The following is a 17,212-nucleotide window of genomic DNA, read 5'->3' as shown; positions in this document are numbered from 1 at the left end:
ATCTTCCTCGCCCCCCTTGTGTCTCCTGGGAAGGTCTGAGGGTGCTCCCAGGGCTGCATATGGGAGAGCGGGAGCTGCCAGCTTTGCCCGGAAACTCCCACAGGCTTCTGTGTAGGGTCCCCATGCCGTAATGTTCCTGTGCACTCAAGGCGATTGTACCTTGCCTGGCTTTCACCTCATCGTTCCTCTGAATCAGGAGAAACCTTGGGCTTTCGGGGAAGCTGGGCAAGACGATGACTTGAAACACCGCCAGGATTCCAGTGAAGCACAGCAATAGCGGCCAACCTGTACAAGAAGATGCAGTTACGACTGGGGGTGAGAGAAGACATCCCTTTCCTTTCCGCCCTCTTTCCAGCTCAAGCGGCACTGTTTCCTTTCCTCTGCAGTTTGCCTTCTGCCAAAAACAGTATTTTCCCTCTCACTGTCCAGTGTGTGGGAATTATGTAACCCACGGCATTTGTCCAATTAATGACGGAAATTATGTTGCCAGTACGCTGCTACATTTTGTTCGTAGCAGCATAACTCAATGCAAATTGCGGAATGGACTGGGCAGAGAAGGAATGGTGGAGACCGCCTCCCCAGCCTGACCCTTCCAGACAATATATTTTGTTGGGAGCCGCCCAGAGCGGCTGGGGTAACCCAGTCAAATGGGTGGTATATAAATTATAGAATTATCATCATCAGGGGCGCCACGTATGGGGGGGCTCTGAATGCCTGAGTACCCACAAAAAAATTGTTGTGGGTGCTCAGCACCCACACAGTAGGGCCTCCCCCCACAACTTCTGAGGTCTTGCAAGGCCTCAGGCAGCATCTCCAAGGCCTCAGAGATGCTTTCTGAGAACTTCTGAGACCTTGGAACCCAACTTCCAGGGGCAACAGAAATTGGGGGGCTTTCCGAGGTGTTGCGAGGTCTTGGAACCTGACTTCTGGTACCACCACAAATCACGTTCTGAGGCCAGGGGGCGGGCGTGACATCATGACATCACATTACAACCTGACATCATGGCTTCACGCACACTGGGCACCCATAATCTGGGACCCAAGTTGGCTCCCCTGATCCTCATCATCATCACATAAACATAAGTTTATAAGAAGACCTCTGCTGGATCAGGCCAATGGCCCATCTAGTCTAGCATCCTCATCTCACAGTGGCCAGCCAGATTCCTGTGGGAAACCCACAAGCAGGATTAGACCCCTATTCCCTCCTGTGGCTTCCAGCAACAGGTATTTGGAACTGTGGAGGCCGAGCATCGCCATCCTGGCCAGCAGCACCCGCAAGTCCTGCTTCCTTTTCTGTTTCTGCTGAAACTCTCCAACATCCCTTGTGATGATCTGCCAAGGTTACCTTTCTCAGTCCCGAGAAGCTCTTGAAGACTAAGGATCTGTGAGACCATGACGCCAATGGTGACAAAGATCATGGGGACCGTCATAATGGACCCCCTCATGTTTCTAGGGGATATCTCTCCAAGGTATAGTGGGACGATGCAGGAGAACATGCCTGGTTAGATGGTAGACAAAGGGACGATTAACAGCATGGATGGGACACAGCAACATTTTCAAGGAACATAGGAGGTTCTCCCGCTGGGTGGAGGTGGCCAATTGATGTTCACCCCAGCATTGGGTGGAATTCTGAAGAGTGGCATTCTGTGCCCCTGCATGTTGGGTAGTGGAGATTGGTGCATGATGTAACTAGCATTTAAATTGCTAGTTTGGGGGGCGGGGGAAATAGACATTGCAATAATCAATAAATATTTGATGGCGGGGGCAAGGAATCTTTGGGCTGGGGACCAAATGCAGCACCCCAAGCCTCTCTATCTGGCCTTGAGGACTCTCCCCAAGATGCACGCCTCCCCCCTTCACCATCCTAGCTTTAAACCCTCCTCCAGTGCTTCCTGCCTGGCTGGAACTGAACCCTGATAATGCCCCTTGCATTATTTAAGTGGCTTTACTAAAAGCACTAAGCCCAGGGCCCTCTCTCACCTGAGCACATTCCAGTGACCAAGCGTGAAAATATGGTGTATTCATAGGCATGTATCACAGCAGAACATCCCATGAAGCCAGCAGAGAATATGGACATAATGTTATTTATTACCAAGGCCCCTTTCCTGAAAAGACAGGGAAAAGGGGTAGGAGAGGTAGAGGGAGCCAATACATGTACAGTAGCATCAAACAAGCAGGAGAGGAGCTGTTGAATTGCAGTAAGGTCTTTTGGTGGGCAATTTGGTCTATTTTTAATAGTTATGGGAAGGATAAGGAGCTATGCAAGGCAGGAGAGCTCCTGGAAACCCCCAACTACTGTAAACCCCATTCAACCCCCACCTTTGACGTCTGAGACTTCAGCTGCCAACTTCACTGTGTTCACTGTTTTCTGAAACATAGTCCTGGCTCCATTCCACAGACTGGACACTGTGAAGTCTTATGGTAGTAACCAAATACAGTGGTACCTCGGGTTACATACGCTTCAGGTTACAGACTCCGCTAACCCAGGAATAGTGCTTCAGGTTAAGAACTTTGCTTCAGGATAAGAACAGAAATCAGGCTCCGGCGGCGCGGCAACAGCTGGAGGCCCCATTAGCTAAAGTGGTGCTTCAGGTTAAGAACAGTTTCAGGTTAAGGACAGACCTCCGGAACGAATTAAGTACTTAACCTGAGGTACCCTGTAGCTAACAACAAGAAAGCAACAACAACAAACCAGGCAAATCCCTTCTTCAATAAAAGTAGAGAAGAATGGATTTGGGAGAACAGGATGGGGGTGACTGGGGAATTCATCCCTGTCCACCAACTTCAACCAATGAAAGTTCTTGGCTGCTCTCATTGGCCTAAACCAGGGGTCAGCAACCTTTTTCAGCCATGGGCTGGTCCACCATCCCTCAGACCATGGTGGGCCAGACTATATTGGGGTTGGGGGGGGAAATGAACGAATTCCTATGCCCCACAAATAACCCAGAGATGCATTTTAAATAAAAGGACACATTCCTTTTATTCCGATAACTTATAAACTTCTATACAATTCCCAAAGGCCCCATCTAGCAAACTATCTCAAAGTTCTAGACAACGCTAAACACCGATGGGCATTTTCCAGGGCCCGCTTCAACGCTCTCCCTTCATCTCTTCTAGAGGGAAGATACAATAAAATACTGATCGAACAAAGATTATGTCCCTGTAACAGCAATGAAATCGAAACCATTGGGCATGTCATCTTATACTGCCCATTATATCGAGACTCAAGAAAAGAGCTGATCGAACCGATTCTGAGGAAAATACCTCGTAGCACAGACGACACCTATATCAGACACCTCTTAGCTGACAAAGAGCCCGAAATTAACAGGTCCGTGGCAAAGTACTGTTACATTGCAACAAGAATAAGATGAGCAATGATGTCTACAAAGGAGTCCAAACTGTAAACATCGAAGGAACGATATTAAACAGTAATGACTCCTGAATTGAATTTTAAAAACTTAAAACTCGAAACCTGGTCATAAATATAAGCACCAACTCTGAGAATTGGCCATATTTTTACTGCTACTTCTAGCACAATATTTCTCTTAATGTCACATTTTATAAATTGTTTCCTGGTCATTGACCGTATTAAAGATATTTGAATTTTGAAAAAGGACACATTCTACTCATGTAAAAGCACGCTGATTCCCAGACCGTCTGTGGGCCAGATTGAAAAGGTGATTGGGCCGCATCTGGCCCACGGGCCTTAGTTTGCCTACCCCTGGCCCAAACCAAAGCTGGGAGGTTTATTCTACAAGTTGCCTCCAGGTGTCTCTGCAGCAAATACTAGGATCATAGAGAAGCAGAAAGAGCCCGTTCTCGCTGTTGCTGTCTCCACTGTAGGCTGTCACAACTGGGGCGGAAGGATGGGAGCCATGTCAGATGTGGTTTCCTCAGCCAAGATCTCCTGCTCTTCTGGGCTTTCTTTGACAGAAAGAATGATGTTCACCACTTTCTCTTCAAAGTGCACCTGCCTCCTTGTGGGCGGCGAGCTCGAAGAGGCCTCGACGGTGTCCAGTTTCTTGCAGCTTTTGAAGAAGCTCCTCAGAAACCCAAGAAGGGAGTTGCGTTGCCCTTGAGGTGCTCCCCTGGGGAAGGTGTAGGTTTGCTCGGTGTCGCCTGCATCCGTCATAGCTACAGCTGCGCTTTGGGAATCCGTGTATTGCTCTTCTCCAGGTGTTCTAGTTTCTTTCTGTTGCTTACTGAGCAGGAAGTAGGTGAAGCCGGTGACCACCAGCATCGTGCCTGGAGAGAGTAAGGAAAGAGACAGAGAGAGAGGTCTAGGAGTCTTGGTGGACCTCAAGCTGAACATGAGTCAACAGTGTGAGGAGAAAAAAGCTAATGCTATCCTAGGCTTCATCAGTCCAGATCAAGGGAAATAATGGTACCACTCTGTTCTGCCTTGGTCAAATCACACCTGGAATCCTGTGTCCTATTTTGAGCACCACAGTTTAAGAAGGATGTTGACAAGCTGGAACGTGTGCAGACGAGGACAACTAAGATGACCAAGGGTCTGGAAACCAAGCCTTATGAGGAATGGTTGAAGGAGCTGGGAATGTTTATCTTGTAAAAGAGGAGATTCCTTGCAATCCATCAATGACAGATAGCCATCCAACCTCTGCTTAAAAACCTCCAAGGAAGGGGAGTCCACAGTGTCCCAAGGGAGACCATTGCACTGTCAAACAGCTCTTACTGTCAGAAAGTTTTTTCTGATGTTTAGTAAGAATCTCCTTTCCTGGGGGAATTTCTTGCATATGTGGTGGACTTGCTCCAAGATTAAAGCCGTTTGGGATACCATATACTGTATAATGAATTGAAAAAGGTATTTAAGTATAATTTCAGCAAAAAAACCAGAGGCTTTCCTGTTGGGGTTAATTGAGGAAATTCAAATGAAAGATGTAAATTTGTTCATGTATGCAACAATGGCTGCTATAATACTCCTGGCCCAGAAATGGAAGCAACAAGAACTCCCCACATTGGAAGATTGGCAAGTAAAGATGGCCGAATATGTGGAGCTGGCGAAGCTGACGGGAAAGATTCGGAATCGCCGTGATGATTTGTTTCAAAAGGACTGGGGCAAATTTATACTCTATATGAAAGAAAATTGTAAACAGTTGAATACGTTTGTAGGTTTAAGTTGAAATGTTTGGTAATGGGAAATTAAGGAGCTGATTTACTTATAAGTAGGTGATTGTTAAAAGATTGATTTAAGGTAAAAAAGTGAATTTAGGAATGTGGAGAAATTGGTAATGAGATCTGGAAGTCTGTTAGTGGGAAGGAAGGAGGTCGATGCTTTATTTAAGCAATGTTTTAAGTCATGAATTATTATTTTTTATCCTTTGATACTGAAATGTAATAAAATATGGAAAACTTAATAAAAATTATAATAAAAAAGAAAGAATCTCCTTTCCTGTATCCTGAAGCCAGGATTCAAGTCTGACCCTCCAGAGAAAACAAGCTTGCTCCATCTTCCATGTGACAGCCCTTGAGATATTTGAAGATGGCTATCATATCTCCTCTTTTCCAGGCTAAACACCCCCAGTTCCTACTAGTATACCATACCATACCATACCATACTCAAACCAGTACAGTACACCATATCATAGCTTATATGGCATGAAAGTTAAGGCAGCTGCTTTAATTTGTCAGCTTGCAACATCCATGCTTTTTGGTGAGTCCTTTATATTGCTTTTTTGAATCCTAAAATAATTTTTGGATTACAGCTACTGTTTACTGTATTTGCAAAAAAATAAAAATTAAACCCCCATTCTACTGGTTATTCCCAGTCACCCTCTTACCTGGGATGGTGACGTGCCAAACTATGACAGGGTGCAGGAAGCAGGCTACTGAGAGCAACACATACATCAGGAACTTCTGGAAGGCCCCCCGACGTCTGGCGTGCTTCCAACAAGTGTGCATCCCAGATCCCGTCTTGGGGCTGCAGTGGAAGAAGAAGAAGAAGAAGAGTTTGGATTTGATATCCCGCCTTTCACTCCCTTTAAGGAGTCTCAAAGCGGCTAACATTCTCCTTTCCCTTCCTCCCCCACAACAAACACTCTGTGAGGTGAGTGGGGCTGAGAGACTTCAGAGAAGTGTGACTGGCCCAAGGTCACCCAGCAGCTGCATGTGGAGGAGCGGAGACGCGAACCCGGTTCCCCAGATTACGAGACTACCACTCTTAACCACTACACCACACTGGCTCTGGAAGTGGAAGAATGAGAAGCTGGCTAAAGCAAAGCATCAGTCACCCTCAAGGTGAACTCTCAAAAAGAGCTCAGCGTCAGCCCAGAAGTGCTCCCCCAAGCTGAATTGTAGGGGGGAAGGAGGGTTGGGGGAAGGAACACAACTTACGCGCAGCAAGCTGTCAAGAGCAGGCCCGCAAAGTATGCTGCTTCGCACAGGGAGACGGCTATCCCTGAAACACTGAAGAACGAGAAATCGTTAACAAGCGAGGAACAAGGAGCAAATGGCAACCCCCCGCAGCGCTCAGTAGTAGTAGTAGTAGTAGTAGTAGTAGTAGTAATAATAATAATAATAATAATAATAATAATAATAATAATAATAATAATTTTTTTTTATTTATACCCCACCCTCTCCAGCTAAGGCCGGGCTTAAGGCGGCTAACAAGCAATAATAAAAACAAGTTCAATGAATACAACTTAAAAACAAGATTAAAATACAACATTAAAATATTTAAACATTAAAATATTACCGTATTTTTCGCCCTATAGGATGCACTTTTCCCCCTCCAAAAATGAAGGGGAAATGTGTGTGCATCCTATGGGGCGAATGCAGGCTTTCGCTGAAGCCTGGAGAGCGAGAGGGGTCGGTGTGCACGGACCCCTCTCGCTCCCCAGGCTTCAGGAAGCTATCCGCTAGCCGTGGGAGAGCTGCGCGAAGTCGCACAGCTCTCCCACGGCTAGCGGAGAGCTTGCCTGCACCCAGAAGCTTGGGGCGCGCTGAGCTCAGCACACCCCAGGCTTCGGGCTTCGTTCAGCTCTACGCTAGCCGTGGGAGAGATGCGCGACTTCGCGCAGCTCTCCTACGGCTTGCGGAAAGCAGCCTGTTCTGGGGGCTGGGGTCGGGGGAAGCTCGGGCTTCCCCTGCCCCAGCTCCGCACCTGAGGGGGAAATAATTTTTTTTTCTTTATTCCCCCCCCCCAAAAAAAAACCCTAGGTGTGTCCTATGGGCCGGTGCGTCCTATGGGGCGAAAAATACGGTAAAATGCAGCCTCATCACAGGAGGAGAAAGGAAAAAGGAAAAAGAAAGGAGGGGAGGGGAGGGAATCAAACTGGCTCCAAGCCAAAGGCCAGGCAGAGCAACTCTGTCTTATAGGCCCTGCGGAAAGAAATCAGATCCTGCAGTACCCTGGTCTCATGAGGCAGAGCGTTCCACCAGGCCGGAGCCAGTGTTGAAAAGGCCCTGGCTCTGGTTGAAGCTAATCTAACTTCCTTAGGACCCGGGACCACTAGGGTGTTGCTATTTATGGACCTTGAGGCTCTCCGTGGGGCATACCGGGAGAGGCGGTCCCGTAGGTACGAGGGTCCTAGGCCATGGACAGGGGAGCTTGCAGTGCTGTGCAGTGAAACTTTTCGTAGGGGAACAGCTTGCGAAGGCAATTTGGGAGAGTGATGTCCTGATGTCGCATGTGCGAGCATCCCGCCTCCCTCCCTAAGCTGGGCAGAAGCTTCCCAGGCTTTGGGAAGGAGGCTTCAGGCCCCTGACAGGATGCTGAAGCCCTGTTGCCTCCTCCTCAAAGGACCCTTGACATGACCATAGTGCAGTATTCGGCATCCTGTTGTCAGGCTTCAGGGAATCGACTTCCTCCCTCATGGCAGTAAGCAAAAGATAAAATGAAAGGAACGTCTTACCAGTTAGAATCTTTAATAATCACAGTGAGAGAACAAAGAAATGGCAGTGCTCCCAATTAAGGGTTACTCCCCTCCTCTGTCCCTATTAATCTACGTCACTCCCACGTCTTGTAACCTGAGCTTGAACCCTCTGCGCTTTCTGTTCTAACACTTTCTGAGCTCTCCGTGTTCTTGGAGAAGGGGGTTGAATGCTGTCCAGAGACTGCGAATCTGTTAACTCTTTCTCTTCTAGTGTAGCTTTTGCTAATGGTTCCCCATCCAGTATTCCCCAGCTTCTGCCTTCTGAACTATGCCCCTCTGCAAACCACTGTTCCAAATCTATACTCCCCTCCTGCTCCTGAGAAGAAGCAGGAGCAGGGGGTGGCTCTCACCATTCCTCCACAGTGCAGCCCTCCTCAGCATGGTCCCTGACATCTGTATATGGTGTATGAAGTCAGGCCCAAGTTTGCAGAAGTCCTTACATCGACCAGCACAAGCTTATTTGGTGCTCTCTCAAATCCACGTTATTTCCCCACAAATAAGACAGTCATACTCACAGCAAGTAGACAGCCAGGCTCTTGAACTGACCCAGGAGCAGTGTGTCTATGCCAACGCCAATGAGCACTGAAACAAAACACAGACGAGAAGAAGGAATAACACTTGGGATCTGGGGGCATTGGGAGTCATTTCCCTCTGTTGTGCAATGCCCTCCAAAGATAAACAACTCCATGGGTCAGCCCCCCAGAGGGGCAGCCATTCCTGCCTTGCCAGTGGTGGTTTCCGGCAAAATCTTGCGGAGCACATATGACCCCACAATATTTCAGCGAGCTCTCAAGATTTTAGCGAGATCTTTCGGCATGCAAAAGATCTTGTGAATCTGGGATCTTTGACCCGGAAACAACAACTAATCCAGAATGTGGCAGCTGGGAGTGGCCGCCGAGACCATATAACACTGGTCCTGAAAGACCTACATTGGCTCCCAGTATGTTTCCAAGCACAATTCAAAGTGTTGGTGCTGACCTTTAAAGCCCTAAACAACCTCAGCCCAGTATACTTGAAGGAGCATCTATATGTCCATCATCGAGCCCGGACACTGAGGTCCAGCGCCGGGGTCCTTCTGGCAGTTCCCTCACTGTAAGAAGCGGGCTTACAGGGAACCAGCAGGGGGCCTTCTCGGTAGTGGCGCCCATCTGTGGAACACCCTCCCATCAGATGTCAGCCCATGATATCATGTGCTGTGTTCACCACCCTCTGTAAAGACTTTCTGTCCTTGGCTGTCAAGCCAACGTACCACACTGTGATACAATATGAGAGGACACTTTCTATTGTGGACCGGTAGAAGGACGTCATCAATTGTTGTTTAACATTGTTCTTTTGAAAGACCTGGAGGAAATGGAGTCTCTGTTGGGCCTTCCTAACCACCTGAGTTATATTGTTTTTCCAAGTGAGGTCTTCACAAAGGTAGACTCCCAGGAATTTAAAGGAAGAGACTCTCTCCACACACACACACACACACACACACACACCGATATACAACGGGGCTAGTTCCCCTCTCTTCCTCCAAAAGTCCAACACCATCTCCTCTGTCTTGCTAATATTTAGGTGCAAGTTATTCTCTAGGCACCATGTAGATACTTTTTGAACCTCCTCCGTGTACGCTGATTCATCTCCACCTGTAATTAGACCCATTATGGTAGTATCATCTGCAAACTTAATAATTGCAGTAGATGGATCAGATGAAATACAGTCATATGTACAGGTAGGGACTCAGCACACATCCCTGTTGGGGGGGGGCAGTGCTGAGCTTCAGGGAGGTAGATGTAACAGGCCCAATCCTCACTGTTTGCGTCCGATCCCTCAGAAAGTCTTTAATCCAGTCACAGATGGTAGAAGAAAGGTCTAGTTCCATCAGCTTTTTGATAAGAATGTCCGGAAGGATGTTTCAGTAAAGGATAGGGCTATCCTCTGGGCTGCATCAACAAAAACCTGGTAACAGGACCACTCTCTTCTGCCTTGGTCACACCACACCTGGAATACTGCATCCAATTCTGGGCACCACAGTTTAAGAAGGATGTTAAAAAGCTGGATGTGTGCAGAGGAGGGCAAGCAAGATGATCAAGGGTCTGGAAACCAAGCCTTATGAGGAACAGTTGAGGGAGATGGGTGTGTTTCGCCATGGGTGTTGAGAGGGTACTGAGAGGAGATATGATCATAGACATCTTCAAATATCTTCAAGGGCTGTGACATGGAAGATGGAGCAAGCTTGTTTTCTCCTGCTCTGGAGCGTAGGACCTGAACCAATAGCTTCAAGTTATAAGAAGGAGATTCCAAGTATCGTATTTTTCGCACCATAGGACGCACCGGACAATAGGACGCACTTTGTTTTAGAGGGGGGGAGAACAAGAAAAAAAATTCTCCCCCTCTCTGCCCAGCGCCCCTTCAGTGAAGCGGCAGGAGGCGATGCACAGAGAGGGGGAGAACTTTCCCCCTCTTGTTTTCCCGCTCTAAAACAAGGTGCCGTTTAAGGTGCGTTCAGGCGGCTACCTTGGAAGCCTGGAGAGCGAGAGGGGTGTGCACTGACCCCTCTCGCTCTCCAGGCTTCAGGTTCCTTTTGACCTGCTCTTTGGGGCTGGTGGGGGGATGCCCACCACCAGCCCCAAAGAACAGGTCAGGGAGCAGCGGAAAGGCGCAGTGGAGAGGCTCCTGCCATAGCTGCGCATCACCTCTCCAGCCGGGAGAGGGTCGCGGGGGGCTGCTTTAGCCTCACGCGCGCTCTCCCAGCTGGGGAGGTGACACGGGGCTGTAGAGGCTCCTGCCATAGCCCCGCGTCACCTCCCCAGCCGGGAGAGGGTCGCGGGGGGCTGCTTTAGCCTCGCGCGCGCTCTCCCAGCTGGGGAGGTGACGCGGGGCTGTAGAGGCTCCTGCCATAGCCCCGCGTCACCTCCCCAGCTGGGAGAGCGCGCGCGGGGCTATGGCGTCTTCGCTCCATAGGACGCACACACATTTCCCCTTCATTTTTGAAGGGGAAAAAGTGCGTCCTATAGAGCGAAAAATACGGTAAACATCAGGAAGAACTTTCTGACAGTAAGAGCTGTTAGGATCCCTTGGGGGAAATGTCGGGACAAGAGGAAGTCTGGATAAGCCCAGATAGAGAGAGAATACCTAGCATGTATGTCAATGAATGGCAGTAACTATAGCATTCATGCCACCGAAAAGGCTCAGAGGAACTAGGCACTGTAATGAGCTTTGGCTTGGGTAGACCTGGTTCAGAAGGAAAGCATTAGCCCTTCCCAGAGATCTGAATTGTGATGCCTGGAACATTCCATTCTGATCTCCTTTCCTTTCATTCAGTGTTTAATCCCTAAACCAAGACTGGTCTCAACTAGTCATACAGTGAAACAGCTTTGTGTGTCGGTGGGAGAAACCGGCGCATTCCAATTACTCAGCAAGCCAAAGCGGGAACGAATCACACATTATAGGGCAGAAACATTTGCTAGTTTGTGTACCGTGGCTAATGCCAGTGTGAAGATGGCAACATTACGCATTTCCTTTTCTCGTGTCTGCAAATTTGCAGCGGATATGCACTAAGGAACAATAGCTAATTATGAATGTGCTTCCATTTGTTTTTACAAAGATACCCCTCCACAGGGGAATCCTGCTTTAAATGGAATTTATATGCAGAATTTGGCGCTTCCAACCCTATCAAGTTTGCCTAAATGAGTCCATCTCTCGCATTGAGTGCCTGCTTATGTCTGATCTACTGGTTCGTGGTCAAATAAAGTTGTTGTTTTTCCTTAAACAGTCCAACTAATGATATGCAAAATATTACACATAATATATGTATAATACATACAAAAGAGTCAATATTATTGCATAAGTGGTGGGGTTGTCGTTTTTTTACAGTTATGTGCACTGGTTACTTTAGGAAACCAAGAGTATTTAACACATAAAAATTCTACACGGAGTCATGCATATAATGTGATAACCATTCATATTTTTAGCGGAACCGGCGAGAGGAAAATGGGAACCTGAAAAATTCTGTTCGATAAGCTCCACGCAGTGCCGGATTTATGTATAAGCTAAACAAGCTATAGCTTAGGGCCCCACTCTCTTGGGCCCCCCCCCAAGGAAAAAACAGGATATATATTTCCAAAATATAAGCTAAAAAACAAATAAAATAAAACCTACATACAGCAACAGTGTTTTGTGATGTGTAGGCTCCTATGATGTAGGTCATGGGCCCCGCCTGCTCCCTAAAATATCACAGTTCAACAATTACTTTGATAAAATACACATTTTGTTATGTGCAAATGGCTTTAGATACCTATTACAGTGGTACCTCAGGTTAAGTACTTAATTCGTTCCAGAGGTCTGTTCTTAACCTGAAACTGCTCTTAACCTGAAGCACCACTTTAGCTAATAGGGCCTCCTGCTGCTGTGCCACCGCCGGAGCACGATTTCTGTTCTCATCCTGAAGCAAAGTTCTTAACCCAAGGTAATATTTCTGGGTTAGCGGAGTCTGTAACCTGAAGCGTCTGTAACCTGAAGCGTCTGTAACCCGAGGTACCACTGTAGGTCCATAAATTATCATATATCATATATGATGCCCTAAACTTCTGAAGGTAATGGAGCCCTTTATATGTCCAGCTGTCATTTGTCAACAACAAATTGTCTCTGTTTTTTGAGTTGAATATATTGTATATGGTAATTTATGGCCCTAATAGGTTTCTAAAGCCATTTGCACATGTAGAATGTAGGCACCCTGTATATAGAAATGATCAAACCAGTGATATTTTAGGGAGCAGGCTAGCAGGCGGGGCCCATTACTTACATCACAGGAGCCTACACAACACAAAACACTGTTGCTGTATGTAGGTTTTATTTTATTTGTTTTGTATCTTATACTTTGGAAATGTACATCCAGATTTTTTTCCTTTAGTTTTTTGGGGGCCCCCCAGAGAGTGGGGCCCTAAGCTATAGCTTGCTTAGCTTATATGTAAATGCGGCACTGTCTTCATAGCACATAAATGTCTTCATGAAATAGAAGTAACTGCAGTGTTTCTGCAGGAGTCCCTCCCAACACGACTGTGTGAGATCATTCCTTGAGGTGGAGATACTGGCGACTGAACCTGCATAGCTTATGCCTGTGTGGCACAAGATTTAGGTTCCTATGGAATCTTTCCTATTGCTAACAAATCTCCATGCACCTTCTGAAAAGTCCAATGACAACACTTTTGAGCTGGAAAACTACAGACTAATTTAACGAACTGCAGTTTACTTACTTGCATTGCTTACATCTATTCGGCTTTGCCGAATGCTTTCTTGTTCGTTTGTTTTAAATAATACTGCTGCAAGGATGGAACTCAAGATTCCACTCATGATTATTATTTGAGCAAGATAGGGGGGGAATTTACCCTGTTAGATAGCGACCTAGTAATGACTCCAGTGATCTGAAAGTATTTGCCGCACGGTGCAGTCCTTTCCCCGACTTGTGGTTGCTGGGCAGGCAAGATCAGCCCGGCCCTGCCCAAGGCATTTTGCTGCCTGAGGCAAAGCAACGCAGGCCACTCCCACCAAGTCTAGTTCCAGGGTACCGAGGCTGGATCAAGTTGTTATGGCACCTGAGGCAGAAAAATCCTACAAGCATCTTTGAAGATGGCTATCCTCTGAATTCTTCATACAGACCTCCCAGCCTGTCCCCCTGTACAAGAGTCTCATATCTGTCTGCTTAATGGCATGCAGTGCTTTTTTTCTGGGGGGTGCACAGGGGTACGCATACCCCTAAACGTTTTGTGAATCTAGGTTTGGCCTCATTGAGAGGCAGTATTTCAATATGTGTAGGAAAATGAGAGTACCCCTAAACAATTTTTTTAAGGCAAAAAGCACTGATTGCATGTTAAAAAAGGTAAAGGACCCCTGACAGTTAAGTCCAGTCACAAACAAATCTGAGGTTGTGGAACTCATCTCACTTTACTGGCCGAGGGAGCTGACGTTTGTCCGCAGAGAGTTTTTCCGGGTCATGTGGCCAGCATGACTAAGCCGCTTCTGGCGAAACCAGAGCAGCGCATGGAAACGCTGTTTACCTTCCCGCCAGGGTGGTACCTATTTATCTACTTGCACTTTTGACGTGCTTTCGAACTGCTAGGTTGGCAGGAGCTGGGACCGAACAAGGGGAGCTCACCCCATCGTGGGGATTAGAACTGCCGACCTTCTGATCGGCAAGTCCAAGGCTCTGTGGTTTACACCACAGCGCCACCCGCGTCCCGATTGCATGTTATGTGTACATAATTCCTTACACCAGGAGAGAACGATAGAAGAAAGCATCTACCCTGGTACAGTACTGAAGAACAGAGGTGCTGTTAAGCTAAAATAAAAAATAAAAAAAATTGTAGAGGTTGCGTGGCCGTCTCTCAGGGATTCTTTAGCAGTGATTCCTGCATTACAGGAGACTCGACTAGAGCACCCTTGGTGTCCCTTTCAATTTTACAATTCTGTGATTCTACAACCTTGAGCAGGAAAGAACAGGCGCAGATAGTTGGAGACCAGCCAGGTTGTCATGTTCCTGCCCACTGCAACATATCTCAGTCAGCTTGAAGCAGCACAGCAACTTTCTGCAAAAGTTGTTATTCTTAAGGATGGTTCGCCACCTCTGCCAACATTCGCCTTTGCTTTGAAAACAGATTGGTTTCTCCCCCCCCCCTACCCTCAACCACCCATGAATTCACCGCAGAGAGTTACCAGCAAAAACTTCAGGGCAGTGCTAGTTAAAAGATGGGCATCCTGTCAGGTCTTTAAAACTCAGACAACTAATCTAGTTCATCCTTGCACACCTCCATCACCCTCACCTGGGGCAGGCTCTCGTACTGTATTTTGTGAAACCCATATAAACTGGGGTTGGCGAGGGGATCCAAGTCAGATCAAATTTTCATCTACCACAAGCAAAAACCAGGAGGAACAAAGTGGTGAATTCCATTTGGGAATTCACATTAACTGAGAAATTGACAGAAAGAATACATTTGGCCAGGGGTAAAAAAAGAGGGAGAGAAACAGATAATCCGCAGATTAGTGGCCTTTCATCATGTACACCAATAAGAAAGATGCTGTTAAATCAGTGCCATTGGTCTTTAAACATACAGTATATGGATTATGTCATTTAAATGCTATTTGTTCAAAGGGGACGGACTCTCAGGAAAAGAACTGTGGATCTATATGTACACTGCCCGAATTTATTGCTTATAGGTTTACTTTAATTCATTTTGTAATCTTGGGAAGGTTTCTGGTGTCAAAAGTAGTATGCCTGTATAAGAAAATAAAGTAAGAATGAATTTCAAAAACCAAAGTCAGAAACGCAGGGCAGAAAATCACACCAACAGTGCTTCTTACCTGCTCCAGTGGAGATTCCCAAAAGTCGGCAGGTATATTCCAGAGTATTCCAAAAAGCTGCTTGCTTCATGTTGGCCGGGCAAGAAGCGCTTTGAACTTTTGGAAATCCTTGAGACAGACCTGCGCTCTGACTTCCTGCACTGAGATGGAGTGAGCCTGGAGTCAGGGATCCCCGCCCTTCCCAAAGGAACATCATTCCAATGTGCTATACACAAAAAAGACCCCAAACAACACACCCTTTTTCCATGCAGAAGCAGTTAGCGCTGGTCCCGGCGGGACTGGGCTGTCCTTCTGGTGCTGCCATTGTTCTGCATCCCTCAGTGGGACAATTAATGATTACCAGGCAGAGCAGGAACCTCAGCCAGTGCCTGAGGGCCACCTTCCCCTTGCTTCATGTCGGCGCATATCGAAGGCGAGCAAAAGTCTTGCTCCTGCACATTGGATGCAGATTAGTTGCCATGGGGCTTAAGGCTTTGCTAGCTGTTTTTCAGAGCGTTCCGGCTCACTCCTGAGAGACCACGAGGGGTGCAATAGTTCTCACCTGAACAGCAGACATGTCCAAAATGAGATGCCACTTCGCTAAGTATCTGAAAACTCACAGGGTTCTTCATGTTTCCTTTTACGAGACACTCCTCGTCCACATTACAGCCATTTAGAGTGCTTCCCCTTTGGAGAAAACATTGAATTATTTATTCCCATTAAAAGCCAATGCACGCCTTATAATCAAGGAAATTCATTTCTAGATGCAGCAAATTTATCTGCAGTAAGCTGCCGAAGTCTAGGAACCCTACTCGCGTGATTAAGAAATAGTTCCTATTTAATCTCAAGCATATTTCGCCTAGATTTGCCATTTCGTGATTAAGCAACATTTGGGTTAACTTTGTCTACTTTGCTATAGTCCAATCAAGTTCTGCTTCTAAATTCCTAGCAACATTACAATTTAGCAACAGGAGCAGAAATTCAAATCAGCTTCCAGCAGCACATTTTTCAAATAGCTCTTTCATAATCCAGATTAATTTAGCAAATGCCTGAATCCTGCTTTAAGCCCATCTTTAGCACTGTTCTGTGCACCAGAAGCTCCTCAATTCTAAATAATACATTCACCTGATTGATGTTACAGACGGATCTCAAGAAAAGGTTTGTTCGCAAAAGGTGCTTCCGGACAGCAGCTATTTTGGGGTGGGATTCAATCATATACAGTGGTACCTTGGGTTACAAACGCTTCAGGGTACATACACTTCAGGTTACACACTCCGCCAATCCAGAAATAGTGCTTCAGGTTAAGAACTTTGCTTCAGGATAAGAACAGAAATCGGGCTCCGGCGGTGCGGCGGCAGCAGGAGGCCCCATTAGCTAAAGTGGTGCTTCAGGTTAAGAACAGTTTCAGGTTAAGGACGGACCTCCGGAATGAATTAAGTACTTAACCCGAGGTACCACTGTACCAGCAAACACAAGTTTTGCAACTGAAGGGGGTTTGAACAACAAACCCATCCCCGTCCCCCCTGAAAAGCAGACTTCTTGTGAAAAGGAAGTTAGGGAAATGCACCGGAAAGTGTGTGATAACAATTGTGCCTCCCGTGGCATATAATGTGTCATTGTGCATAGCTTTTAACCAGAAGGTTGGTGGTTCAAGGAAACCCAGGGGCAGCTGTGGGCAAGATTCCTGCACTGCAGGGGGTTGGACTCCATGATCCTCAGGATCCCTTTCAACTCTAAGATTCTATGATGCAATGTTGCATAACCACCCTGCAAGTCATTGATTGTCAATGTTCAGTCAATATCCGGCATTGTCTAGCCTCCGCACAAACTTTGTGGAACTAAATCAGAAAGAGGGCTCGATAAACACGTCACTGGATGTGACCACGGATGTAAAGTGCTTGCTGTAAAGCATGGGTAGGCAAACTAAGGCCCCGGGTGCAGGATCCGGCCCAATTGCCTTCTAAATCCGGCCTGCGGACGGTCCAGGAATCAGCATGCTT

General features: G+C 46.9%; 1 protein-coding gene and 1 long non-coding RNA gene across 2 annotated transcripts; both read right to left on the bottom strand.

The window, feature by feature from the left end:
• Positions 1-140: 140 nt before the first annotated feature.
• Positions 141-2,127, bottom strand: LOC308585503. The gene is made up of 3 exons (XR_014007443.1): positions 1,981-2,127; positions 1,346-1,498; positions 141-285 (listed from the first exon to the last, which is right to left on the bottom strand). It is a non-coding gene; the product is annotated as an uncharacterized lncRNA (long non-coding RNA).
• Positions 2,128-3,627: 1,500 nt separating this feature from the next.
• TMEM72 (transmembrane protein 72) lies at positions 3,628-16,374 on the bottom strand. Its single transcript, XM_081191887.1, has 5 exons — positions 15,234-16,374; positions 8,408-8,474; positions 6,352-6,423; positions 5,799-5,938; positions 3,628-4,245 (listed from the first exon to the last, which is right to left on the bottom strand). Exons 1-5 carry the CDS (start codon positions 15,427-15,429, stop codon positions 3,848-3,850), a joined length of 873 nt encoding a protein of 290 aa, XP_081048013.1. The 5' UTR covers positions 15,430-16,374; the 3' UTR covers positions 3,628-3,847.
• Positions 16,375-17,212: the final 838 nt, after the last annotated feature.

The sequence above is a fragment of the Podarcis bocagei genome (assembly GCF_964188305.1).
Source record: "Podarcis bocagei genome assembly, chromosome: 4".
Taxonomy (NCBI): Eukaryota; Metazoa; Chordata; class Lepidosauria; order Squamata; family Lacertidae; genus Podarcis; species Podarcis bocagei.
Note: the sequence above shows the minus strand (reverse complement) of the source record. Positions and strands in the feature narration are given on the sequence as shown.